Here is a 25,701-nt window from a genome sequence, read left to right as displayed (position 1 = left end):
CTTATTTGGTCGAAGAAACAGCGGTCGCAGAAGCAAGCATTGCGCGACTTGCAGCGGGAGGGGGAGGGGCCAAGACGTACTGCGCAGTGTGCATTTTACATGGACTTTTGTACAACAGACTATACCAAACTGGTTTCTCTTTGCGCGATCTCGTAATACCAGTGGCCAGATTTCTCGTTACGCAGATTCGATTATCAAAGGCGTGGAGATCATTTCCTAGTGAGGGTTAAATGGGTAGATCTATGCCGCTATAGTGAAGTGGAGATTTAGACGGTGTGATAACTGATAATGCTCTCAATGGACAGCCATCATCATAGGCGACTTGAACTTGAGAGAGTAAAGGGAGTGTTTTATTGCCAAGTGGCCAATGTACGAAGGAACCAACAGAAATCATAGGAGGGTTGAAGGTACTAATATTCAAGTGGCATGACATGCAAGTGAGAAGACTAGCTGATGTGATATCCCTCGAGGCTGCAGAGTACTCCTGAAGCGTTTCGGCCACAGTTACGAGTGTCACACTTGTACCTCTGTGCGTCGCGTCGCGTTTTGTGCAACCAAGCTTGAACCGACGATCGGAGAACAAGGAAGAGAAAGCACTCGAGTTATCTGCAGCTATCCATGACCCACTTTATCTCTTGAATTATGCTCTGTGGTTGTAAAAGCTGCACATTGTGACTGCAATGCAGACGGACAGATCTGCTAAGACGAGAAAGCCTCAAAAGCTCTCTTTGCCAGTCCTCATTCATCTCGCGCCATCTACCAAGACATTTCCGAAATAGAGCCCGTTCTTGTTCTGTCCCATTGCCTGCGGCCACTCCAAAGTCATACATCTTCTGAAAATCTTCAGGTGTATCCGCAATGATAACACTGACTGGATAATCCCTGAGAAGTAGCTTTTCGAGTTGATTCTTATGGTCTAAAGCCCGTCGATCATTCGGCACCGCCTGCATCTCAGCAGCCTCGGTGGCTTGATGTCGGGGATCAGCCTGCTCGTCTCTGACGGCTTTCCACTCCTCCTTAGATAGGATATGGGACGTTGCAAGACCGGTGGTTTCAATAAAATCTTGGCCACCAAGGACTGGAAAGAAAACGTCCCAACCCCACGCACCACTATCAAAGAAACGTTCCGTATTGCAATCCACGAACACCATGCCCACAACATCATTAGGCCTAAGTTCCAGAAACTCGCGAGAAGTATAGCCTCCCCACGAGTGAGCGACAATGATAAACGGAGGCTCAATACCGGCATTCCTAAGGAGAGTATCAAGCTCTGCTGCAACTGATGCTGCAGATATGCTTAGTGGTGTCTGGTTAGGACCTTCACTCCTACCCATCCCTGAACGATCATAGTTCAACCAACGAGCAAATGGAACCACAAGCTTTCGCACTACAACCCACTCATCGATCGTGCTGCCAACGCCTTGCATGAGGACGACAATAGGCTCTCCGGGCTTGCGATCTGGCCCCGAAACGGATAGATAGAGGTTATGGGAACCAATGGAGACAAGCCCATCCTTATCACCTTTATCCCAGTCAATGTTGGATGATTGCATTATGAACTGGATGTAAGGTTCAAGTTGAGGAAGTAATAAATCAACGTTATAAGAGTTGCCGTGGCTTCGACTGTAGCCTGAAAAACCGAGTAGGAGATGAAAAACCGAGTAGGAGATCATGCCAGATCGCCACATCTAGAAAACAACTCGAAATTGTTTTAAGTAAACATTACTGTATTATGACGATAACTCATTATGGCCATACAATCAGCACGATAACAGTACTGCCGGATTTACAATATGAGGGGTAAAGCGCAACGGGTTAGCGACTTCCGAAGTTATTTCCCGGCAATTAAGCAATAAGAGTATGGCGGTATAGCTGATTTCGAAAATTAATGTAATACTGATCAATACCACGAAAAATGAAGATGACTCACCATTTAGCCAATTGGATGTCGATGATAAAACAAGGCTTGTTCAGGGCACTTCTCCGGCTTACGGCCGAACGAGTCAGTTCAGCCGCAAAGCCGGAGGAACTCACCTCAGAAAATCGTGGCTTGGACCTCTTTGTTTGGGAAACGACCAGTCATACTCGATCGCTCTCGCGATCTCAACAAAAATCGTGTTTAATAATCGATAATTCGGACCTTCGAAATGTGGGCTATTTAACCCGGGTGGATCACCATGGACCAATCGAAAGGCACATCAACTTTTGTTAACAAACCAGAGATTCTCATCGAGAAAGTCACCTTGCATACCACGATTAATCCTTCAGCAATTCTTGGGTGGAATATTGCTACTGATCTCGGTTTATATCCGCCAAAACGCGTATGGATCGTATCTTGTGTAACTTGGTAGCCATAAACTTGAGTGGACTTTCCCCCTAAAGCCCCCAAACAAAATACACTTGGACCTACACCCTCTGCAGGTGGCGTCGCTGTCGTGTATCGAATAGTGATCATGATGACCCCAAAGGCTGATTTTGCACGTGTGATACCTCGACGTATATCGCTTACATGCTTAGGTTTAAAAGCCATCCGTGAACCTTGGAATTATCTGATTAAATGCATTTCCAATCACCTCGAAGTTACACGCGGGAGTAGCCTTTGGATCTGATACCCGAACCTTCGCCAATTAGTTAACAAGGTAGTAAGCTGACTCGGCAACCATGTCAGACTCTGAAGGTACAAAAGGGATGGATACTGCCTCTGCTGAATTTTCAGCCGGTGTGAAAACTCCCGATCTCGAAGGGGGATTGGACGAGCCAAAAGATGCTTCCATAGAACACTCTACATGGAACTGGGATGATGATCCCAGTAACCCGTATAACTGGCCAGCAAATCTGAAATTGCGACAAATTCTGATGATTGCGAGCGCAGCATTCACAGCGTGAGTCTATCCTAAGAATTCATAAGTGATCAGCTGACACTAATGCCATCCTCAGTTCCCTTGGAACATCAATATTGACACCAGCACACGCGCAATTTATGGAGAGATTTCATGTCGGCAGTACGGTTGCAATCTTACCATTATCGCTCTATGTATTTGCCCTGGCCTTAGGCCCAGTGGTCGGTGGGCCTCTATCAGAAACCATCGGCCGATACCCTGTATACATCGGCACGATTGTATTTGGGGGCTTATTCACTTTAGGTGCTGGATTCAGCAATAGTTTTGCAGGAATATGTGTATTGCGATTCCTCGCGGGATTTTGCTTTGCGCCGATATTGGCAATTGCGGCAGGAACTATCAACGAAACATGGAGACCTGCCGAGCGGGCAATTCCTGCGATATGCTTTGTGTTGACACCATTCTTGGGTCCTGGCATAGCGTTCGTCCTCTATGAGCCCTTGCTTTGAATTGACTTGCTAACTGTCACGGCAGGCCTGTCATTGGTAGCTTCGTTGTCGTCCGGAAAGACTGGCGGTGGACGCAATGGGTCTTATTATTTTTCGACATCTTTGCTTTGATCACAGCACTCATGGCCCAGGAGACCTATCATCCAATTATTAAACGCCAGCGCGCAAAGAAATTAGGATTGCCTTCACCTCCGTTGCAACCGTTGTCATCGAGGATTCACCTTTTCTTGACGATGGCTGTCATTCGGCCGATCCAAATGCTTTTTACAGAGCCCATCGTGGCTTTTATATCCTTATATGTGGCGTGCGAATTCGCCACTCTTTTCTCATTCTTCGCTGCAATCCCTCTGGTGTTCGAAACTATTTACAAATATGACCTTGAAAAATCGGGCTTAATATTTCTGGCCATAGTTGTCGGGTGTTTCCTCGGTGCTTTGACAGTCTTGCTATGCGACATATTCTTTTACCGTCCAAAGTCAGCAAAGTACCCACCACATGAAGCACCTCCGGAGTTACGTCTATACCCAGCTATGATAGGCAGCTTCGGATTGCCCATTGGACTGTTCTGGTTCGGCTGGACCTCCAAAGCTGACATTTCGTGGGCCAGTCCGACTGTAGCTGTTATGATTTTTGCATGCGGCAACTTGTGTGTCTTTATTAGTACATCACAGTATATGGTTGACACTTACCGTGGTATCACGGTAGCCAGTGCTATGAGTGCAAACAGTCTGGCTAGGTATGGGCTTGCGGGAGCATTTCCACTGTTCGCAATTCAAAGTAAGTCCTTGCTCTATTATGAGACAAGCATACGACTAACTGCTCTAGTGTATACGAAACTTCACGTTTCATGGGCGTCAAGCTTGGTTGGGTTTATCGCCATCGCGCTTCTGCCTGTACCTTGGGTGCTATTTATGACCGGAAAGAAGTTGAGAGCTATGAGCAAATTTGAGGGGCTTGAGGAATCCGAGTAGCAATAAGTTCCTGCATAGGGTTGTCCTGCACGGTGGTTCGAGGCTGGAATTTTGCATCATGGATTGTCTATTTTAGCGGTGGGTCAATATTGGTCATGTGTTAATGCTGTGGAATAATGTACATCTTGGCTTTCAATTGAACAATCGAACTGAACCATTGAAATAAGACCGATCAATATAGAACAAAGTATTTTAAATTTGATGTGAGGCTTAATATGACGTAAACTGGCGTTGCGGGAATTGGTGAGGATTGGGTGTGGGGACGTCGTCACCCAGTGGTTCACTCCTTTCTCAACAAACTCCCCGGCACGATACTGTGGATGGTTGGGAATGTTCACGATGACTCAACTCGCTATTGATACATAATCAAAAAATTGTACTTAAGACTATATAGACAATTGGAAATCGTTCAATTTAATTACAAGCAAACAGCATATGGACACCATGGCTTCTCCTCGCATTACCCTTTACTTTGACATTGGAAGCCCATTCAGCCAGATCGCTTTCCATATCCTCAGGGTAAAGTCAAATCTATCAAGACACAGACGAGTATACTGACCAATTTTACTAATCGATCTTTTGGCAGAACTCCCCCGTCTTCTCGAAATGCCAGATCGACTACGTGCCGGTTCTACTTCGTGACTTGTTCCAGAAATGCAATAATACTCCTCCAATTGCAGTGAAGAGTAAATATGGGATCCATGAATGTGAATCTCAGCAAGCTGATACAGATCACAGACAAGCTCCAATGGATCCAACGTGAGCGACTGTACTGGGGTCATCGATTTGGAGTTCCAATAACGGATGCCGTGCCCGAGGGATTTCCCGCCTCGACGATCGATATCCAGACCGCACTGTGTCTCATTGCCAAAGAGTTGCCCGAGGAACTTGTGTCTATTGTCGAAAAATTCTACCATATTTTCTGGGCTGAGGCGGACACGAAAATAGCTACACCTGAACGATTCTTAGCTGTTCTTGTGAATGAGTTAGGCGAGGAGGCCACGGAGAAGATCCAGAATACTGTACGAATACTTGCTGGAATTTCACAAAAATACTGTTGCTAATATTGGCTAGTTGGCAACGTCGGATGTGAAAGCCATCTTGCTCGAAAACACACAGCGAGCCTTTGATTCCGGAGCCTTTGGATTGCCGTGGTTTGAATGTGTCAACACGGATGGAGACCAAGAAGGATTTTGGGGGATTGACCATCTGGGTCGCTTGGCCGACTTCTTACAGCTGGATACCAGCCTTGACCTGTCTTTTCGTGTTTTGCTGTAATGGTTCGGTACTTCCTACCATTGGTCGGAGTCCAGCGTGAGGTTCCTTCGGTCTGACACTCCAAGGAGCAGATATATACTTAATCACTATCAGATAGACCACTTAGATTCGCATCCACGCACATAAGAATACAATTTACTTATACCTACCTGACAGCTCATGAAATCTCTTCCAATGTTGACCTTGCCAATCGATTTGATAAAGCTTCTTCACTCCCCGGGTTCAATGCTTAATATACACGACACCAAATTACGCAGAGAGAGTAAACGCAATACAGGCAGAGTGAAACAATGATATACATGTTGTGTTCATGACAAACATCAGATAAGAGAATGAAAGATGATATGATGTCAGCATTTTCCTACTGAAGGTTCATTGTCTCAGTATGAGCACATATTGACACCGGCCTCCGTAGTCATGTGTCACAGTGGTAGCAGGTCGTGAGAGTACGTTCCTCCTCCCCGGGATAGTCTTCTTTTCCCCTTCACAACTCTTTCCTCATTCCACATTTTAGATGGAGTTGATGAAATACTGACGCAAGCTTGAGAAGTTCAAGATGGCCAACAAAATAGCAAATACGACGCTGGAGGAAAGTACGAACCTTTCCGAAGACACCAACCAGGACCAGATGATGGAGATGACCAACAAATGCACAAATGCAGAGGTGGAGGAAAGGACAAACCCCTCCAGGGACATCGACCAGAACCAATTCATGCCTTTTGGTACGAAACTGGTATTGATTACCATCAGCTTGATGCTGGCTGTCCTCTGCGTCGCACTGGACAATACGGTGCGCTGCCCTGCTCCTTCGCATCTGTTGTAGTTTCTGATCTTACTTACAATGACCAACAGATTATTGCGGTTGCCATTCCCCGAATCACCGATCAATTCCATAACCTCAATGATGTAGGCTGGTATGCCTCGTCCTACCTTCTTACCACTTGCTGTACGCATATTTCCATTGTAACTGGCGTATGCTATCATCTTAATACCAGGGCTAACCACGTTGTTAGCATTCCAATTACTCTATGGCAAATTTTACACCCTGTTCAACATCAAATGGGTATTTCTTGTGGCGCTGTGCATATTTGAGCTTGGCTCATTGATCTGTGGTGTTGCGCCAAGCTCGACAGTTTTGATAATTGGACGAGCCATTGCTGGGCTGGGAAGTGCTGGAATCTTTACTGGGGCTCTCATTACAGTGGGCCATATTGTGGAACTCAAGAAACGACCTATCTTCTTCTCTATGATTGGCGGGGTTTACGGAATTGCCTCTGTTGCTGGCCCTTTGGTAAGAGAAGCTTGAATCCCATCCCCTGTGTGATGACCCTTCGCAGAGCATTGACCAAAGCCTTTAAACAGATGGGCGGTGCATTTACTGATCATGCAACATGGCGCTGGTGCTTCTATGTCAACCTTCCGATCGGGGGCATCACTGCTGTGGGTATCTTAGCCTTACTAAAACTGCCTCCACGAGCAATTCCCCAAAAGCGTTCCTGGATGCAAACAACCAAGAGCCTGGATCCTCTAGGAACCATGGTATTTGTGCCATCGATAGTCTGTCTATTGCTTGCACTGCAATGGGGCGGCGTGCAGTATCCCTGGTCAAATGGGCGGATCATCGCCCTTTTTGTTCTCTTCGGCATTGGAGTTATCATTTTCATCGGACTGCAGATAGCCTTGGGTGAAAACGCAACGGGTAGGTCTGTGTCTAAATGTCGAAAGCTCAAAACTGACTCCAAGCAGTTCCTGTCCGAATTGCCAAGCAACGCTCAATCAAATTCGCGTCGGTTTTCGGTTTCTGCATAGGTGCTTCCTTCTTCGTCATGGTTTACTATATCCCCATATGGGTAAGTCACTCAAAGCTATGTTCAGCCTGCTAGGCCTGTTGGGCCTATCGCTGATGTTTCACATCTAGTTCCAAGCCATTCGCGGCACCACTGCAGTCGGCGCAGGTATTGACTCCCTTCCACTGGTTCTCGCCCATGTAGTCGCCATCATCATATCTGGCGCCCTGACATCCCGTCTCGGTTATTACACCCCGTTCTTCATCGCGGGTAGTATTATCTGCTCAATAGGCGCTGGGCTCATCACTACTTTCACCGTCGACATCTCCCAAGCCAAATGGGTTGGATTCATGTTCATCTATGGAATAGGTGCGGGCTGCGGCTTTCAACAAGGTGGGGTTGCCGCTCAGACCGTTCTCAGCGTCGGAGATGCATCCATTGGCACTGCGGTCGTCATGTTCCTACAGATGCTTGGTGGTGCACTCTTTACAACGGTCGCACAAACCATCTTTACAACAAAGTTGGTGAAGAATTTGACTGCGCTGAACATGTCAGGTCTTGATCCATCGGACATAGTGCATGCGGGTGCGACTGGCTTACGGGGAATGGTGACTTCGGATCAACTGCCGAGGGTGCTTGAGGCTTACAATGATGCTCTAATGCACGTTTTCCAGCTGGCACTGAACGTTGGCTGTGTGAGTATTGTGGGTGCATTGGGTGTTGAATGGCGCAGTGTCAAGGGAAAGAAGATCGAGACTGTCGTTGCTGCGTGAGTAACCTTGCGTATCATCGGACGTTACGAGTTGACGGTGTTTTTATGATTTCAAGATTTCTAGAAAACATATTAGTAGCTTGTTCATATTTCGGAAGACATAGGCCTATTTGGTACCATCTCACTCCTCGTCTCCGCGGTGTGCATTTCAAAGAAAGCGTCATCTAAATAGCTCCAGCATTGTGGGTCCACGCTTTCCTGATTGGGTTAACCTGAAGATGTCAAATTTGCTGAGCATCTTCACATGTCAAAAACCGACACATCAAACCATCATTTCTTTCCAGTTTTGCATGGATGTAGAGCCTCTGCAATTTTCAAAAACCCAAAATGGCCCCGAAAGACCCACCTCAGCCTCAGTCCTCGATAAGCCGGACCTATCTTCTGTTGTACAATGCGACCTGTGCCGCTCTATGGCTGTCCATCTTGATCAAAACGGTGACTACCTGGATCCAGTCACCCGACATCACAGCAGTATACAGATCTGCCGAGCCTTTGACGAGATATACTCAGACCATCGCTGTGGTTGAGATCCTCCACGCCGCACTCAGTACCCGCCCCTTACCCTAGCATTCCAACCTCGGTCGCACGAATACTAATTCAGTATGGCAGAAATTACTCGCTCGCCTGTCTTTACCACCTTCACTCAGATTTTCGCTCGTTCCGTGCAGGTGTGGGCTATCAATTATGCGTTCCCCGATGTGACAGCTCCCTCGGTGGCGTACACAGCCATGCTCTTGGCTTGGTCCTCAGCAGATACTATTCGCTATTTGTATTTTGCAATTATGCAAGCTGGCTATCCAGTTCCTGGGCTTCTCAAATGGTCTAGGTGGGTCATTCATTTTGGTTCATTTTTCAGGTTTAAGTCATGGTGCTAACATGAGGTTGGCTTAGATATTCGCTATTCTTGATTCTGTATCCGATCGGAATTAGTAGCGAATGGTGGTTGATGTACAAAGCGACTACAGTTGCGACTAATTGGGCTGTGTTGGGAATTTTCTATTTCTTCTTGGGGCTTTACGTACCTGGTAAGTATCTCTCCTCTCTGTTGGTGCGTGCAAGCATTGTCTAATTTGTGATAGGGTCGGTGATGATGTACTCCTACATGCTAAAGCAGAGACGCAAGGTTCTGGCAAAGCAGTAACTGTGGCAAAGAAACAATCCCATCGACTTAGCTGGAAGTTGCAGCTATAATGCACCTTTTCATACTTTTGCCCCCTCGGCGCCGAGCACTCCAGGTTGGAACATTTGGTATAGACCCATCACGAGCGGGCGACACGGTCAAAATGCAATTCTCGAGACTAGTCAACGCAGTTCAAGTAGCATAAGGATCTACCCTGTATTAAGAACTACCATCCTTCAAAGTATATGCCTCTTCTGCGCTCGGCGCCGAGAATCATCTCGGCACCGAACGTCGCAAATGCTCGTCTGCCGACAATCATATAAAGAGGTCTGTCTCTTATAATAACAATATATAATTAGGTGTCATTAAAATTTCCTTCCACGCGTGGACAATCACCGTAAAGAATGAGTACCAAAGGCTCAGTCCTCATCACCGGCTGCAGCAATGGCGGCATCGGCTCGGGTCTCGCACTTGCTTTCCAGCAAAGAGGGTACCAAGTATTTGCGACAGCTCGAAACGTCGAGAAAATGTCAGATCTCAAAGGGCTCCAGAATCTCAATTTGCTGCAACTAGACGTTCTCAAGTCTGAGGATATTCATATGGCCAAAAAGTCTGTCGCGGAAAAGACTGGGGGCACACTGTCAGTACTGGTCAACAACGCAGGCATCTTCCACTATATGCCTTTACTAGACGACGATATTGAAGCGGTTAAGAAGACCTTTGATACAAACGTGTGGGGTCCGCTTGCTATTACGAAGGCATTTGCACCACTCTTGATCAAAAGCAGGGGTACGCTGGTTAATATTACCTCTATCGCTGGACACAATGCTATGCCGTACTCAGGTAAGAACGGACTGTCAAAGTTTCGATGAGGTATCACTGACAATGGTTAAATCAGGAGTGTATGGGGCGTCCAAGCGGTCTTTAGAGCATCTGTCAGAGGTTCTCCGCCTTGAGCTACATCCATTCCAAGTCAAAGTTCTTTCAATCGTGACCGGGGGTGTCGCGTCCAGTAATCAGGCCTCCGGCGATTTTGCCCTGCCACCATCATCGCTGTACAAGCCCATCAAAGCCACGATTGAACGATCACATGGTCATGGCGCTTACGCTCGAATGCCAGTAAAGGTATACGCGAATCATGTGGTTGATCACATTGAGATCGGGTCAACAGGCAAAATATGGGTGGGTAGCCATGCAGAAAATGCCAAGACAGCGTCTTTGAACGCCGAGGTGGCCACGCAATGGGTGCGGAACATTCAAACTCTCTCCTTTCAAGGGTGACATGCTTACTTTTTATTAGGAAGGCGTTCTCTTGGAAAACATGGGATTGATGGAATTGTCGGAGACATGTGGCACACAGGTGCAGACTGGGCCATCCAGTTGAGTTTTCCATTTGCCCATGCAGATAACCGCTTGGTGTATTTGCGCAGGGGCTTAGAATTAAAGATTTGTGTTTTAAGTTCCGCTAGATTGTTATCATGTTCCGATGGCGCAGTTTGAATTTGATGATGGACTTCCAAGAGTTTTGCGCCATTTACACTGGGCAATGGATCCTGAGTCAAGACCCCCGCCTCAATGCCATGGCACTACCGGAGCTCCACGTCTATATCCACTCGTAATCGTATAAATGGTTACCATTTACTGTAAGTAGATTCATTGTATTCAATGAGAGAACCTGAGAAGAATGGTATGCTCCACATATACATCATCAAATTAGGATAGCTTGGTGAGCTGTAGGTTAAAATGGGGCAGGTACAGAGCTCTGATCTCATCTCCACACCGTCGGCAGATGCAGTCTTTGCTGTCGCATTGCTCTTGGGTAATGGTGTGGCAGTGCACACCTTGGCCCTGGATCGGAGCGAATCACAAGGCGGTGGAGCAAATGAAATGTGGAGAATGTGGATGTGAGATCAGCGCCCAAGCTCCGTGCCAAGGTCGTCTGCTGTTGCAGCGAAGAGAGCCATCGAGGCTGTGCTTGTCACGGATCCCTTGATTTTCATTTTCACCATTCACACAACGGATCCTCGCCGCTAATTAACTGATTACGTCTTTGGAACCACGGATCTTGTGGCTGGAAGACCCCGCCAATTTCGCGTTTTCACTTTCCCAAAGCTTGGCTCCTAGTCCCAATATGTGTACGTGATGTGCCTTCTATTCTTCCGCTCAATCCCGGCTTCTGCTATTCCGCTCTGTTCACGTACTGACTACCACAGCTTCCGTTCACTTTCGCAAAGAGTTTCGAAGCCATAGCTTCGGTCCTGGGAAAAGAATGAACTCCGGTAATGGGTCTTTAGAGCCCGGCGAGCAAACCTCGCTTCTTGGTCGTCGGTCCCTGTCGGGCTTGTCTGGCCATGAGCATGAAGACCATGGTAACCACCATCATCATCCCAAGGACAATCGTGCCTGGGTGCGCTGGCCGCTGCATGTTGTGCGTCTGACCTGGTTGACCTTGGTCCGTGACTACGTCAATGTTCTTCTCATATTTGTGCCGCTGGGTATTATCGCCGGAGCACTCCACTGGGACTCTACGGCTATCTTCGTCCTCAATTTCTTTGCTATCATTCCTCTCGCTTCCCTCCTGAGCTTTGCCACAGAGGAGCTGGCAGCGACCATGGGCCAGGCCCTTGGTGGTCTGATGAACGCTACCTTTGGTAACGCGGTCGAGCTTATTGTAAGAGCCATTGATTGTTTTTCCCGCTCTTTGATCTGGAAAGCTAATTAAATGTGTTTGTTTGGTTGAATAGGTCAGCATCATCGCGCTCAAGGATAAACAGATTCGGGTGGTGCAAGCTAGTATGCTGGGAAGTATTCTGTCCAACATCCTGTTGGTCTTGGGATGCTGCTTCTTCGTCGGTGGCCTCCGTTTCTCCGAGCAATCCTTCAACAGCACTGTGGCTTCCACTATGTCATCTTTGATGTCCGTCGCATCCGCCTCGCTGATCATCCCGGCCACCCTGTATGCCGCGCTGTCGCAATCCTCGCAAAACGCCCAAGACAACATTCTCATTTTGTCGCACGGCACTGCGATCATTCTCCTCATCATCTATGTGATGTATCTTTACTTCCAGCTGCGATCCCACGCCCACCTGTTCGAAGAAGCCAATGAAGCCGGCACCGAGACGATTCCGGGCACAGAGGGAGAGGAGGAAGAGGAGCGTCTTCTGAGCCCTTGGGCTGCAACCGTTGCTCTGATTGCCGTCACTATTCTTGTCGCGATCTGTGCAGACTACTTGGTTGGCAGCATTGACAGCATCGTGCAGAAGACTGGCATTAGCAAGACGTTCATTGGTCTGGTGCTGATCCCGATCGTCGGTAATGCTGCAGAGCACGTCACCGCTGTTGTGGTTGCATACAAGGATAAGATGGACCTTGCTATTGGAGTTGCCATTGGCAGCAGCTTGCAGATCGCCCTCTTTGTCACGCCTTTCCTGGTCATCCTCGGCTGGACCATGGGCATCGAGATGACGCTCCACTTCCAGACCTTTGAGACTGTCGCTTTCTTTATCTCTGGCCTGGTTGTCACTTTGCTGATCCAGGACGGCAAGTCGAACTACCTCGAGGGTGTCATGTGCTTGGGACTGTATGTTAATTCCAATCTTTCTGCAATTTTTCTGTTACTAACTTGGTTTCTCAGGTACTTGATTCTCGCCCTTGCTTTTTACGTCTACCCTGATGATGCCTCCGATGCCCCAGGCATCCTGGCTAACCTTCTCAAATAAGTTGCGATGCGTTAGTAATGCGATAGCGCCTAGGCATCCTGCTAGTGAACTCACTTGCTTTATCACCAGAAGCAACCCTGCTGGTCAGAGTTTCATTGAGCTTGAGATGCTCTTCCAGATAGCAAGTTACCTTTCGTTGTATTTTGTCTTTGCCTATCCTTTGGCCTTTCCTTATATACTCAAAATTCGTCCTTCCATGTATACTGAGCCACCAATCTGAACTTCTCCAGGCATGACTCTTTTCAAGCTTCAAGGAATCTCCTAGGTAAATTTCAAATGTAAACCAGATAGACGATGGGATTGAATATGCCCTCGGCAATCGGAGACCCGATCACCCATTATGTCATTGATATCTCGGTTCTTATCGCGCGTTTATCAGTATCGCGTGGAGAGAGAAAGTAATATCCACAATCTGGTTGGACAGCATTCAACCCCAGTCTACCTAAAAGCCACAGTCCCACAACATCGGCACAGTATCGTTTACCACATCGGGTCCTTATCCGGCAAAGAGACTATCCTCGCGCGGGGTGTAGGATTCAATTACCTAAACCGAGGAACCCTCGGAAAAAGATAAGTGCCCGTGGGTTCCCACCGAAAACCACATCGCACAAACGCGGAGTGAAGCCTATACAACTGGTTATAGTGAATGTTTTGATCTTAACCATGGCGATGTCGGTCACGTCTTTGGTGGCTGTGCTTGTCGTGGCCGTTGTACTATACAAAGGAGTCATCTACCCAGCCTTTGTGTCGCCACTTGCCAAGATCCCTAATGCGCATTGGAGTGCTCCCATTTCGCCACTATGGATGCTTTGGAAACGATTTCGGATGCAGAACAACCGGACTATTCAAGCTGCACATGAAAAGCTTGGTCCGATTGTCCGGCTTGGGCCATCGGAGATCTCCGTCAACTGCGTTGATGGAGGCATCAAGTCTGTGTATACTGGTGGATATGAGAAGCATGAGTGGTATCCTCGTGTCTTTGGATCACTTGAGTGAGTCGACTTCGATGCTATAGAGGTGCTGATAGGAGCTAACGCCGAGTCCAGCACCGTGAGCATGTTCACGATGGTCGGCACGAAGACCCACTCCACTCGCAAGAGAATGATGTCCAACATCTATTCCAAGTCTACGCTGCAGTCATCACCTCATCTTAGCATTGTCTCTGATGCCGTAATCTATGATCGTCTTCTGCCGATTATTCAGGAGTCAGTGGATGCTAATGAGACCATGGATGTTCATGATCTGAACATGGGACTTACCCTCGACTTCGTCTCTGGATACCTCTTCGGCCTACGAAATGGGACAAATCATTTACAGGATCATGCATTCCGCAAGCACTGGCTGCACCTATATCTATGCCGAAAGCCATTCGAGTTCTACCACCAAGAAGCTCCCAACTTGGCTCCATGGATGAAATGCATTGGTCTCCGAATTATCCCGAAATACTGCGACTCCGCCAACGCAATGCTCGACGCCTGGGCTCTGGATCTCTGCGCCAAAGCTGGTGACTCAATCGACTCAACAGACCCAGCGTTTGAACCTATTGTATATAAGCACCTGAAACAGGGTCTTGATAAGCAGGCGTTGAAAGCAGGTATTTTCAAACCAGATCTCGTCGAGCAGCGGAATGAAATCGCCTGCGAAATGTACGACCAACTCACAGCTGGATTTGAGACAAGCGCCGTGGGATTGACGTATCTGTTCTGGCAACTGTCGAGGCACCCGGAGATCCAAGAGAAGCTGCGTCAAGAACTAATGACTCTCGACCCACCGATCTCTTTCCCCAAATCCAACGAGCTGCCCTCGGCGAAATCAATTGACTCCCTACCTCTTTTGGAAGCTATTGTTACCGAGACACTGCGTCTTCATGCACCGATCCCTGGTATTCAGCCTCGGGTAACGCCCGCGCCCTCTTGCTCGCTGGCGGGCTATGACAACATTCCGGCGAACACGCGAGTCAATGCGCAGGCGTACTCATTGCATCGCAATCCGGAGGTCTTCCCCAACCCAGAATCATGGGAGCCTAAACGATGGTTGAAAGAAGAGAACTCGGCCGCCGAGCTCGAGGAAAGGCGCCGCTGGTTCTGGGCATTTGGTAGTGGAGGACGGATGTGCGTGGGCAGCAATCTCGCTTTGCAAGGTAATATATGGCAAACATGGATTACTGATGAAATGAAGCTAATCAGTGTCTTAGAAACGAAATTGGTGGCAGCTGCCATCTACTCCAACTTCCGCACCACGATCGTTGATGATACCGACATCGAAGCCATAGATGCCTATACCGTGCACCCCAAGGCCGAAAAGCTGATTCTCAAGTTCCATGCTGTTTAAGGCAGCAGAAACCGATACCATGATGAAGTCGATGCAGAACATCCAGAGTAATGATACAATCAATTTTCAAAAGCTATGCCATACTCGACGTAGTTAAATACTGTACAAATGTGCGATTAGAAAAGAACCAACTCCCATGCAATACCCAATGAGTCTCAGTCCAGTCATGCAACGTATTGCACGTCAAGTCTTCGTCCTGCGGGATTTATCGCAAAAACATCCCAAACTCCATTGAACGGTCGTCGCGACAATTTAGCCCAACACACCGTCCTTCTTCCGGGGTCCGACGACCTTGGGGTACATTCTCATCAGGTGGTAGTTGACGGTGTTCTTCTTCTTTTCTTGCGGTTTCTATATTGTGGGGTATTTGGTCAGTAAGAGTGCTCTGTGGATGCGGATCTGTATCTAGGATCCGGGATTTGGGAGTAAGGGAAGTATGTTGGAAGACGTACAGGTTGGTCCATGCACTTGCGCAATTGGGCCTCGAGAGCCGCACAGCCCTCGGAGCCGTATCCGTGTGAAGCCCAGCAGTCTATGAGAGGGATTGTTAGCTGTCGGGTTCATTTAAGGTCTGGGGGTATGAGATCGCATCGGCAACGGTCGATGCGCGATGACGCGATATTCGACATGCAGACGATTGATTGATAATTGATTCAAGGGGAGTGGTTGTTGGAACATACTCAGCATCGAGGACATGACAGTCACGCAAGTGTTCTGCTCATTCTGGTTCGGCCGGCGGACGCGGAGGTGGTTGATGGTGTTCAAACGGAGCGGGTTAAGCCGGGTGGTGACATTCTTGGGAGCCATGATGAAGGACGGTCCGAGGACACTCGCAATCAAAGGTATCGAGATGTGGCGAGGTGGCTCGTGGACAACAATCGGGAAGCTGACGCCGGCGACGGAGGAGCAACAAAATCACAGGAAGTTTCGACTCCGCGGAAGTTGATGACATAAGCGGATCCGCCATCAACTTGGAAGATGGGGTTGCCACTTCTGACGAACTCAGATTGAATATCTGTTCATTCTGTGTCGGAAATATACAGACATTTGGTCTACTATTTGCTTCTCAAGGCGATGTCCGGAAAGCAGATCTTGAGGTCCCAGGTCGGATCGTCACTACATACATCACGATTTACGGTAGCTCCCGCATCCAAACGGTTTCCAGCGGCGCAGCTATGCAGACACAATACCTCTTCTGCCTCGACGCAAACGAAAAGCCATGACGATGCAGAGGATACAAAGGATGAGGAGAAGGAGAAGGGTGCTATGGCCCGTCGTTTGTCCCAAATGGCAGAGGATGCTCTGCTTGAGGGCGGGAGCTCAGCACGCCGCAACATTGAGCACGCGGGTTTCTCAGAGGAGTTAAAGCAACAATTGGAAGAGCGAGTGAAGGCGGCGTCTTTCAAAAGCGAAAATCCCATCGCTCACTCTATCCTTGACATGCCCGTATGGCCACAACTTGACCCACCGCTAAGAGCGCGGCGACTAACCTGCATTTGCATTCTAGGCTAGCGCAGGCCAAGGCACACGAGAAGCTGCAACAGCTCCTGCATGGACAGGAACAGAAAGCCTGCAAGACTCAGCTCTTAGAATGCTCGATGATGCCAGCAAACCCATACGAACGCCCTACAAAATCCCCCGCCCGATCAATCTTCAGCCAGCCCCGAAGCCGAAGCTCACCCCCGGTGTCCGTATCGCCAGAGCGAAGGAAAAGACGTCCAACTACGCATTGAGTCAAGGTCCTGGATTAACGGAAGAAGAACGGGAAGCGATTCGCAGTGATATGCGCGAGAAGTTATCGCCCGGCGCGATGTCCATGCCCATATCCATCCAGGGCCTGTCGTCGCTGGCGAACGAACGTATAGAAGATGCGATACGACGAGGGCAGTTTGAGAAGATTCGTCGAGGCAAAGGCGTCAATACCGAGACCGATCACAATGCTAATAGTGCTTTTATTGACACCACAGAATATTTTATGAACAAGATCATTCAGAAGCAAGATATCGTTCCGCCGTGGATCGAAAAGCAGCAGGAACTTGCTATGGAAATTAGACGTTTCCGGCAGCGGATACGTGCCGATTGGAGGAGACACGCCTCCAGACTCATCGCTAGCCAGGGCGGGTCCTTGGAAGCCCAGATGCAGCGAGCGAGAGCTTATGCTGCTGCGGAGTTACGTTTATCAGAAAAGATGAAACTGGAAGCGGCACTTCGCGACAGCAGTGCTGCAAGCTCAGATGAAAATGTGGTGTCGGAAATAGCAAGCGATGGCCGGATTCTTTCAAAGGTTGATGCTGTGGACCTCGCAGCCGAACCGAACCCGAGCGAAAAGGAGGAACTTCCTCATCTGCCTCCACTGCGAGACCCTGAATACATGGGCAACGAACGATCTTACCATGAGCTTGCTGTCAAACAGCTCAATGCCATCACACGCTCCTACAACCTCCAAGCCCCTCGCTCTGCTCAAAAGCCGTATACAAATCTCGACCGCGAGTTGAAGTCTTGTTTTGCGGATGTCGCACCTCAACTGGCTGAAGAGATACGACGGCGAGCAACAGAACGCGCTCGTGGGTCAAGCTCACCCGTTAGGGCCACAGCCAGTAAATTTGGGTCGCTTGGCCCTGGACCGTCGGTGCGCGTGTATGAAGAAGACAAAAATAAAGCCTACGGCTGGAAGGAAATGTGGCGGGATCTCTTTTCTAAAGAGGACAAGCGATAAAACATGGCATTGTACGAATATACCCGGAATGGATATGACCCAGCTACAGATACCTGGAAGAGTGTAACATAGCAGCAGAACCTCCATTGACTGGAATGAATTAAGAATAGTATACATGTTCTGAGCCTCTTTCGAACATGGGTATCACCGAATATCTCTTAGAGAGATTGCCACAGACGAGCCTGATCGTCCATCCCGTAGCACATAAAAGCAAGACAGCATTATAAAAAAAACCGTACCGCAGACCCGGCTTGTGGAACTTCGCCTATGGTGAAGAAAGTCCACATTATGTGAAATTGTATTCAAGCTTCTTCAGCTTTCGGTTCTTCAACCTTCATGGTTTGAATAACAGTCAACCCAGGATCGACCGAGGCTTCAACTGTCAAACTTCTGGATCCGGGATTTTGCTCACGTTTTCGCAGACTGTCCGCATTTTCTCCCCTTGGGTGGCGCCAGCAATAATAATACAATAGAACAATATTTATAAGAAACTGAAAGCCAACGTTTGTCCAAAGTACGATGGCCATCCCCTTCCAAGTTTCGAAGAAAACCTCAGGACCTGATCGATCTTTCATGGCCAGCATGGCGCCTGGGATCCCACACACCACAAGGACGGTGCCAGCCACAAGCATGAGGAATCTAGACAAGCAACGCCGCCAAAGCCATGGCTTCATACAATGCCAGCTTCCAGCGCGGACGGGAGGCTCCATGACTGCTTCACCGAACGCAGCGGTATCCGGCATGAACCGATGCAGATCCATGATAACCTCATTCCATTGGAGCAAAAAGAGAAGCAGCCCCAGAATAACAAGGCCGGATGCCATAGCCACATTCCCAAAAAGTGCAGCAGTGAATGGATTCCAGTTCTTGTACATTCCGAAGTATCCAAAGTCCGGATAGGTTTTCAGACATGGGCAGCAAGCAATGCTTTCTGTCATCGCAAAGGTGTCGTTGGCACTTTTAGCACTGTTGATGTTGCTAGTGGATGTGAGGTCTCGTTTCAGAGGAATAATGAACTGATGCCACGGTATTTTCGGCCAGTCGCCTGCAGGCCAACCGGCTTGCCCCAGGTCTGAGTCGCCGAACGGCAATCGTGAGATCACTTCCAGGCCGTCAACCCAGATCTCATTAATTCCGTTCCCTTGTTCATAGAAGTTGTCGGACTTGACGCCGCTAACCGATGAAATGTTGTGGCCCATATGGAGGAAGTAAATGTGGGTGATAACACTAGTGAGACTAAGTGGAGGAATGTGAAATGGTAGAGTCGGAAGAGAGCCATGGTGTTGATGCGAGGAACATTGGAAGGAACACAACATAAACCGTACAGAAGGAAGGAGCGGCTTCTCTGCGCTGACGAAAATATGAAGCTGTCATTATCTTGTTGGCAATAGTCTACTCTGGAGTTTGTATACAACTGAAGTCTGGAAGTATACTCCGTTGAATGGTGCCAAGACCCTAGTGGAGACTGCTGATCCACACTTTGATCACTTCCAATCACACCCATCTATGACCCCTGATTGGTCCCCACCGAGTGACAATCGTGCATGGCGGCGCGTATTGACGACCAACGACAGGCTGTATCTCATTGCAATTGCACCTGCAGCCCCGAGACTGCTCTTCACCTCATCACATCCGATGGCTCACAACGTTTTATACGAAGTGCCCCTCTCCTGCCGCCCCATCACTTCCTCACGATGTGATCCTCTCCCTCTCCAGATTCGCCATTCCCACGCGGCGACATGTCGATCAGAGAAAAGTGACTGCACCTGCACTTAAAATTGAGCCCTTTTTTTCTTCCCCGCTGCACTTCCCTGTCACAGGAACTGGCGATGACTCCTCCGGTTGCCTCGTTCTCTCCCTTTCTGTTTTCCCTCTTGGTTGTGCATATTAGTCCAGTGTCCGCCGCAGTAGAAGCACACTTCCAGATCCCAAGAAGTGCGGAATCACGTCCTGCTCTGGATAGGCCTCTACTCGCCATCCAGGTTGGAAGTATCGTCGCATCTTACGTGATATTTGTTGCTTTTCTTCTAGCCTTGGTCTTGTTCGTCGGGCGACGACTGCGTCGGACCGTTCAGTCATCCCAATACTCGCTGCAGATGGAGATGCTGAAGCCAGTGAGGCCTTCTGTCAGCATCGACCCAAGCCCTATCACTCCAATCACGCAGAACCTTCCTAGTCCGAACAGGTCAACTGCTTTTACCTCTTGGGGCAGCATCCCCAGAGGATCCCGACCTTCACAGCCTTCAATCAACGGCAGTATGGTGACTGTGGATGAGTCTGTTGTTGCGTCCGATCGGCAAAGGGCCGAGGATGAGATGGAAAGATTATACGCAGCGGTGATGGAACATGATGCGCAGAAGGCTGCCGGCATCAATGTGGCTTCCGTGAGGGATTCGGATTCGCTGGCTCCATCTCCAGACAGCCAGTACACCAATCCCTTTACCGACCGTGCAGCTTCGCAGGTCTCCGTGTCAGCACCAATGGTACCACCAAAATCCCCCAGATATTCCAATCGACTGTCCAAATTGTTCAGCTCGAAATCAGCCACCCCTTCCGACCTCGATGCGGCAAAGCTGAAGTCTCCAAAGTTTCCCATCCGAAAGTTGGGCATTTCATCTCCTCTTCCCTCCCCAAATGTTCAAGCAAGCCAGTCATACGGCCAAGAGCATCCCCCCATGTCTCCACGATTCTATACCCCTGGTCCCCCTCCAACTGCCCCCCGTGCAGCACCAGAAATTGGACCGGTCATGGCCCCTCCGACCACCCGTGCACGCGCCCCTGCTCCCCTTAGTCTGGCGACTTCCTCACATTCCCCGTCTTCATCGTCGTCGTTGCCATTCCGCCAGGCCTATCCTCAACAGAGTGCGCCAGCGACGAAGACAACTTTCCTGGAACGGCCCGCCAAAAAGAATGGGCCTATCACTGGCATGCCTACCCCTTATAGCCCGTACATGCCTTTCACTCCCGTAACTCCGTTCACACCAGGACGAACTGTGACTAGACGTCAAAGGAAGCGCGAAGAGCGAGGAACCAATCTTCAAGCCTTGAATGAGGATGATCTGGTCAAAGATGAAGGCGATATGTGGGGATAGGGTTCAAACTAAACATGATTGAATTTAATTCGCGTGGAGAACTGGATGTCATCTAAACCGCCCCGGAGGCGCACCGTCATTTATATACACTGGCTGTATTTCCTTAGTCTATTCAAGCTTCTAAATATGTCAATGTTTAAAGATTCCCAATTCCTTTAGCTCCTGCATACCGACGTGTGGTCGGGTATATTCAGGTTCGAAATTATTGTGCAAAGTACCCATTCCCAACTTGGGGAAGTTAAGTAAATATCCTTGTGTTGGAATTTCACCAGAGTCATAGAGAAAGTTCATTTCCCATCTGTGAGAAGAGCGAACCTCCCAGATTGCATCTGATCAATCTCCATGATGATTCTCACGCCCGGTTTCTGTGATCGATCGCGCTTAGTAGAATCAAGCTCATCCCGCATCCGCTCCATTAGCTTAGACCAGCATTCTTCATCGTTAGGAAACCCAAGGGATCCTAGCTTAATAGAACGTAGTGAGGATGATGACGAACAAGGTAGATCAATTAAGTCTGATGTGTTGACGCTGAAATTAGAAAGACCAGATGATAGAGGTTTAGCCATTGATGGATAGGAAGAATCTCTTTTAAAGTAATAACTGGAACATGAGCTGAATCACCACCCTCTAATGCCACTGTTAAATGGATGTGAGTTACTTCCTTCGCTAAGCTAATAGCCTTAGAGGAGCATCCGCTAGTGAGCCCTTTATAGTCATAGACCCTGGTATATCTAACTAGGAAGGATAAGTGAAGGTGACGAAAACCTGGGCGTTTTATGATGGCTGCGAAATAGTCATACTCTTTACACGACTGGGCGAAAATCATGTAGTTTATCCTAGTGGCGAGTCGTTTTGAATCGAAGCATAGTTTAGAAATATGATGGTCCTCGATCGTTAATACAACGCGAAGGGCAATTCTAGCCCCTCTCCATAACGCCTAATACTCTTCTTTTGCCTCTGACTATCTATAATTTGATATACGATCAAGAAGGAGCATGAACGACGAGAAGGTGGCTCTAAGGCAATCTCTAGTCGCCAAAAAAGCTCTCCGACACAGAGAAAGACCGAATTCTCGAGATTATTCATTGTAATCCAAGAATTGCACGATCAAACTTATTTCTTCAGATGCTGAGTCCCCTTGATAATTGCGTCGGCGTAATCGGCCCTGCTCCCTGCCCTCTCAAGGGCTAGAAGTGCTTGAATTGTACATCCCCGTGGAGACGAAATACTTTCACGCAGAACAGCAGGATGTATGCCTGCCTCTAGCGCGGCTGATAATCCTCGAATTCCCCGCAAGACCATCTCCATCGCATCGGGGCGCTTAATGCCTTCAGCCACGCAGCCATCCAGGATTCCCTCGATCGGTACCGTTAGGGTGGCCAGAGCTGCGCCCACGAGCACAGATCCCACATCCATTTGGCTTTCAGGAAGATACTTGATCCAGCCAACCTGATTGAAGATCCACTCCACGATATCTTTCATCTCAGCTGGGAGTGGAGTTTCAGGTGCTCGAATAATGGTCATTGACTGGCGGAACTCTGCACCCATATTCGGAATAACTTGGACCACTACCGGAAGCTCAAATGACCTGGCGTCTGACTTTTCAATAATTTGAACGAGGTTTTGCGGTGTCTGTCCAGCTAATAGACTGATCACTAGCTTGCCAGCAAGTGCTTCCTTTACGCCCTCCATACTGAGGACGTCATCAGCCATGAATGGCTTGAATCCAAGAACAACGACATCGCCTTCTTGCATGCTCTCGATAATCTTGGAGGAAACCACTTTCACATGAGATTTGAATTCTTCTGGGAGGGCTGCTTGAATGCGTTCGGCAGACCCTGCACTCTTGGTGCATGCTATGAACTTCGAAATTGGTCGCGATTGTTGCTCTGAGTCCACAGACTTGAATGCAGCATCAAGAACTCCATTGAGAATTGCGCCTCCCATGTTTCCTAGTATTCATTAGTCGGTCTATCCTGGTCTGCCAGGGGCTAAAGTCACCTACCGCATCCAATGAACGCCACTGTCTTTTCTGCTGCCATTGTGAAGGGTGTTTCTGTGCTTAGGTGTGTATGTACGTGCGTATGTACGTGGATGTTTAAATAAATGTAGCGACTGAAGAATACGATTGGAATCGTGAGTCGCGATATCGGAGATAGACGTCCTACAGTATCGGTATGGGCACCCGAGCATTCGGTAGGTGTGTCCGCGGGGTATCCCAAGTTGAGTCATGCACGCTGCCCCACTTATAAGCGACTCACTAAGTACAATTCATACAGTATATATCTTCCGATTTAAATTTTATGAGTCTGCTTTTTTCTTCAGCGAGAGGACATATGGAACGAAACATGCTCGGTGACTCGAACCGACGTGGCTCCACATTGAACCCCGCAAGCTGATAAGATATTGCCCTGGGAACTTTTCTCAATCAATTCACATTGCAGTGTCATAACCTAGCGACTAGGCATATTTAAAAGGAACGATCGGGAGTTCAACAAAACTACCTTCCATGAAAATGGTGTGCTGACCAACATTGCAACCAGTTCCAGCGCGTGGCACTTGGCAATTGGGGCTATACTCGTTGAAGTCCCGGCCTTGAACAACAACCCGAATAATCTCACCCTTGCGGAATAGGGTACCAGTTTGTTGAAGATTAATATCCACTTCCACCTTCTCACCAGGATTAAGTGGCTGCAGGTCCTTCTCAAGAAAAGTGTGCATCACCTCATCACCATAAGGATTGCCTGCCCGCTTCCGCTTAGAAGCTCGTAACCAGCCCCAAGCCACATGTCCATCGTTCACAAAAGAGTGGTATGGGAACTTGACGATCTGGCCATCCCGATTAATCTTTTGAAGAGTTACAAACAGGTCTGCGTCTGAGCCCTCAGAGATGGAAAGCGACAGGTGAAGAAGAGATGATCCGGTGATTTCAGTAGGCTTATCGAATGTGTGCTGCCAGGCGACAGATCCTGTTTTAGTGTCGTAAGTGGCGGAGTCACTGCCAATGAGAGAATCTTTAAGAAGATCATCATTTGGACCAAGAAAGAACTTTGTCCGCTGGGTTCTCGCGATTGGGAACTCATTCTCACTGCGCCAGCTACCGGAGTAATGTTTGTCTGTAACATGCAGACGAACCGGTGGCCAGAAGTCTACTGCACCAGCAGCTTTCTGATCCGGACCATTCAAGACTTTATTGAAGAATGCAAGTTGGCGCTCTTGTGATTCCGCGGTGAGCTGCCACTCCCATTTGAAATAGCTATCCCCAGTGTTAGCTTCTCCCACATAGGAATATAGGAGGAGATTATACACTCACGGATGAAGCTCAATATACTTAGTAGATGACTGAGCGGCAAGATAGCCACGAACCGAACCAGGGACGTGAACACCTTTATCGGCCAAGCTGGTAATTAGATAAAGAGGACAAGTTATCTGATCCAGATCTGGCCTGAAGATATCCCAAAACTCGCTATCGTGGGGGTTCTCTTCAATGGCTTTCACAATATCGATTTTGGGACAACCTTGCTCATTTGACTGGGCCATATACATTGAAGACAAGAGCTCAATGAAATTCATATGAGGGACACCTCCCTTGCACACAACTTCACGATAGAAATCAACATATGCATCTTGCACCATGATTCCGGCCAGATGAGGCGGGCGATTAGCAGCAGCATGCCTATCACAAAGTTTAGGAACGGGTCATAAGTGATGAGTGACGTGGATATCATACCATTGAATGTGTCCCAATCCACTAGCCCCAACCATTCCAACCCGACCATTACTCCAAGGCCGTTCACCAAGATACTCAATCACATCGTACGCATCGCGTCCATCGGACTTAGTAAGAAAAGAAAAGAAATCTCCCTCCGAAGCAAAACTACCCCGAGAGTCAACGGCGACATACGCAAAGCCATTCTTCGTCCAGAAAGCTGGGTCTGTAGCTTCGAAGATGAGGTATTTCGAGAATGTCACACCGTGATATCCCGGATCGAAGTCTCGGGAGGTCGGCACCTTCGAGATGTCAAATGGCGTCTGCTTGCCAAATGGCGTGTAGACGAGGACGATGGGTAACTTGACATTTTCAGACTGGTTTTCTGGGAGGTAGATATCTGCTCGGAGCTGGATACCATCGCGGAGCTTGATGGGATGGTTATACTCGATTTTCATTCCCTCGTCGTTGAATGTGCGGGGGGTGGGGTCAAAGCCGGGGAATACGTCTTTCGGGGCAAGACCCTTGGTGACGGGGACTTTTTGATTTTCGTGAATAACATGTTGGATGTCCATTTCCGCGATGATATTTGTAAGAGAGTAGATGTAGTATCTAGTGTTTTTTCACACAAGGGTTACGATGCTTTTATAGTATACTTTTCAAAGCTATTACGTACCGTTGTTGATCACCATTGATGGATATCATGCGAGTTTACCGGAACATGTTCTTCGACATCCGAGACGGGCACAGTCTCCACGGGTATTGCTGAGGACCGGGCCTAGTGGTGATTCGCCCCACGTAGCTTGCCGATCATTGAAGGGCTAAACGAAAGGCCGTCATAAAATGCGGGGAAAATT

General features: G+C 48.5%; 14 protein-coding genes across 14 annotated transcripts; 9 read left to right on the top strand and 5 right to left on the bottom strand.

Moving 5' to 3' along the window:
• Window positions 1–602: 602 nt before the first annotated feature.
• On the bottom strand, window positions 603–1,553 carry N7503_005902 (alpha/beta fold hydrolase; the record flags this gene model as incomplete). The annotated part of the gene is made up of 1 exon (XM_057065449.1): window positions 603–1,553. The coding sequence occupies one exon, from the start codon at window positions 1,551–1,553 to the stop codon at window positions 603–605; it is 951 nt and encodes a 316-aa protein (XP_056923192.1).
• Window positions 1,554–2,661: 1,108 nt separating this feature from the next.
• N7503_005901 (MFS transporter) lies at window positions 2,662–4,320 on the top strand (the record flags this gene model as incomplete). Its single annotated transcript, XM_057065448.1, has 4 exons — window positions 2,662–2,882; window positions 2,938–3,321; window positions 3,375–4,126; window positions 4,175–4,320. The coding sequence occupies 4 exons, from the start codon at window positions 2,662–2,664 to the stop codon at window positions 4,318–4,320; spliced, it is 1,503 nt and encodes a 500-aa protein (XP_056923191.1).
• A 444-nt stretch (window positions 4,321–4,764) lies between these two features.
• N7503_005900 (uncharacterized protein) lies at window positions 4,765–5,598 on the top strand (the record flags this gene model as incomplete). The annotated part of the gene is made up of 4 exons (XM_057065447.1): window positions 4,765–4,839; window positions 4,907–5,006; window positions 5,059–5,342; window positions 5,395–5,598. The coding sequence occupies 4 exons, from the start codon at window positions 4,765–4,767 to the stop codon at window positions 5,596–5,598; spliced, it is 663 nt and encodes a 220-aa protein (XP_056923190.1).
• Window positions 5,599–6,154: 556 nt separating this feature from the next.
• N7503_005899 (MDR family MFS transporter) lies at window positions 6,155–8,158 on the top strand (the record flags this gene model as incomplete). Its single annotated transcript, XM_057065446.1, has 6 exons — window positions 6,155–6,388; window positions 6,451–6,544; window positions 6,612–6,889; window positions 6,961–7,297; window positions 7,345–7,448; window positions 7,517–8,158. The coding sequence occupies 6 exons, from the start codon at window positions 6,155–6,157 to the stop codon at window positions 8,156–8,158; spliced, it is 1,689 nt and encodes a 562-aa protein (XP_056923189.1).
• A 326-nt stretch (window positions 8,159–8,484) lies between these two features.
• On the top strand, window positions 8,485–9,298 carry N7503_005898 (protein tyrosine phosphatase-like domain-containing protein; the record flags this gene model as incomplete). The annotated part of the gene is made up of 4 exons (XM_057065445.1): window positions 8,485–8,704; window positions 8,767–8,983; window positions 9,049–9,182; window positions 9,237–9,298. The coding sequence occupies 4 exons, from the start codon at window positions 8,485–8,487 to the stop codon at window positions 9,296–9,298; spliced, it is 633 nt and encodes a 210-aa protein (XP_056923188.1).
• A 383-nt stretch (window positions 9,299–9,681) lies between these two features.
• N7503_005897 (uncharacterized protein) lies at window positions 9,682–10,558 on the top strand (the record flags this gene model as incomplete). Its single annotated transcript, XM_057065444.1, has 2 exons — window positions 9,682–10,120; window positions 10,176–10,558. The coding sequence occupies 2 exons, from the start codon at window positions 9,682–9,684 to the stop codon at window positions 10,556–10,558; spliced, it is 822 nt and encodes a 273-aa protein (XP_056923187.1).
• Window positions 10,559–11,408: 850 nt separating this feature from the next.
• N7503_005896 (uncharacterized protein) lies at window positions 11,409–12,996 on the top strand (the record flags this gene model as incomplete). The annotated part of the gene is made up of 4 exons (XM_057065443.1): window positions 11,409–11,412; window positions 11,491–11,948; window positions 12,022–12,857; window positions 12,912–12,996. The coding sequence occupies 4 exons, from the start codon at window positions 11,409–11,411 to the stop codon at window positions 12,994–12,996; spliced, it is 1,383 nt and encodes a 460-aa protein (XP_056923186.1).
• Window positions 12,997–13,659: 663 nt separating this feature from the next.
• Window positions 13,660–15,327, top strand: N7503_005895 (cytochrome P450; the record flags this gene model as incomplete). Its single annotated transcript, XM_057065442.1, has 3 exons — window positions 13,660–13,988; window positions 14,043–15,136; window positions 15,191–15,327. 3 exons carry the CDS (start codon window positions 13,660–13,662, stop codon window positions 15,325–15,327), a joined length of 1,560 nt encoding a protein of 519 aa, XP_056923185.1.
• Window positions 15,328–15,579: 252 nt separating this feature from the next.
• Window positions 15,580–16,134, bottom strand: N7503_005894 (mitochondrial 37S ribosomal protein mS37; the record flags this gene model as incomplete). Its single annotated transcript, XM_057065441.1, has 3 exons — window positions 15,580–15,678; window positions 15,780–15,859; window positions 16,008–16,134. 3 exons carry the CDS (start codon window positions 16,132–16,134, stop codon window positions 15,580–15,582), a joined length of 306 nt encoding a protein of 101 aa, XP_056923184.1.
• A 267-nt stretch (window positions 16,135–16,401) lies between these two features.
• On the top strand, window positions 16,402–18,043 carry N7503_005893 (DnaJ family domain-containing protein; the record flags this gene model as incomplete). Its single annotated transcript, XM_057065440.1, has 2 exons — window positions 16,402–16,773; window positions 16,835–18,043. 2 exons carry the CDS (start codon window positions 16,402–16,404, stop codon window positions 18,041–18,043), a joined length of 1,581 nt encoding a protein of 526 aa, XP_056923183.1.
• Window positions 18,044–18,345: 302 nt separating this feature from the next.
• N7503_005892 (uncharacterized protein) lies at window positions 18,346–19,242 on the bottom strand (the record flags this gene model as incomplete). Its single annotated transcript, XM_057065439.1, has 1 exon — window positions 18,346–19,242. One exon carries the CDS (start codon window positions 19,240–19,242, stop codon window positions 18,346–18,348), a length of 897 nt encoding a protein of 298 aa, XP_056923182.1.
• A 630-nt stretch (window positions 19,243–19,872) lies between these two features.
• On the top strand, window positions 19,873–21,135 carry N7503_005891 (uncharacterized protein; the record flags this gene model as incomplete). Its single annotated transcript, XM_057065438.1, has 1 exon — window positions 19,873–21,135. One exon carries the CDS (start codon window positions 19,873–19,875, stop codon window positions 21,133–21,135), a length of 1,263 nt encoding a protein of 420 aa, XP_056923181.1.
• Window positions 21,136–22,248: 1,113 nt separating this feature from the next.
• On the bottom strand, window positions 22,249–23,177 carry N7503_005890 (pyrroline-5-carboxylate reductase; the record flags this gene model as incomplete). Its single annotated transcript, XM_057065437.1, has 2 exons — window positions 22,249–23,087; window positions 23,141–23,177. The coding sequence occupies 2 exons, from the start codon at window positions 23,175–23,177 to the stop codon at window positions 22,249–22,251; spliced, it is 876 nt and encodes a 291-aa protein (XP_056923180.1).
• Window positions 23,178–23,595: 418 nt separating this feature from the next.
• On the bottom strand, window positions 23,596–25,419 carry N7503_005889 (CocE/NonD family hydrolase; the record flags this gene model as incomplete). Its single annotated transcript, XM_057065436.1, has 3 exons — window positions 23,596–24,391; window positions 24,449–24,811; window positions 24,866–25,419. 3 exons carry the CDS (start codon window positions 25,417–25,419, stop codon window positions 23,596–23,598), a joined length of 1,713 nt encoding a protein of 570 aa, XP_056923179.1.
• Between the last annotated feature and the right edge of the window lie 282 nt (window positions 25,420–25,701).

This window comes from Penicillium pulvis (genome assembly GCF_028828015.1).
Source record: "Penicillium pulvis strain IBT 33274 chromosome Unknown contig_23_segment0_segment0, whole genome shotgun sequence".
In the NCBI taxonomy this organism is placed as follows: Eukaryota; Fungi; Ascomycota; class Eurotiomycetes; order Eurotiales; family Aspergillaceae; genus Penicillium; species Penicillium pulvis.
The sequence above is the reverse complement of the archived record's forward strand: the minus strand, read 5'-3'. Positions and strand labels throughout refer to the sequence as shown.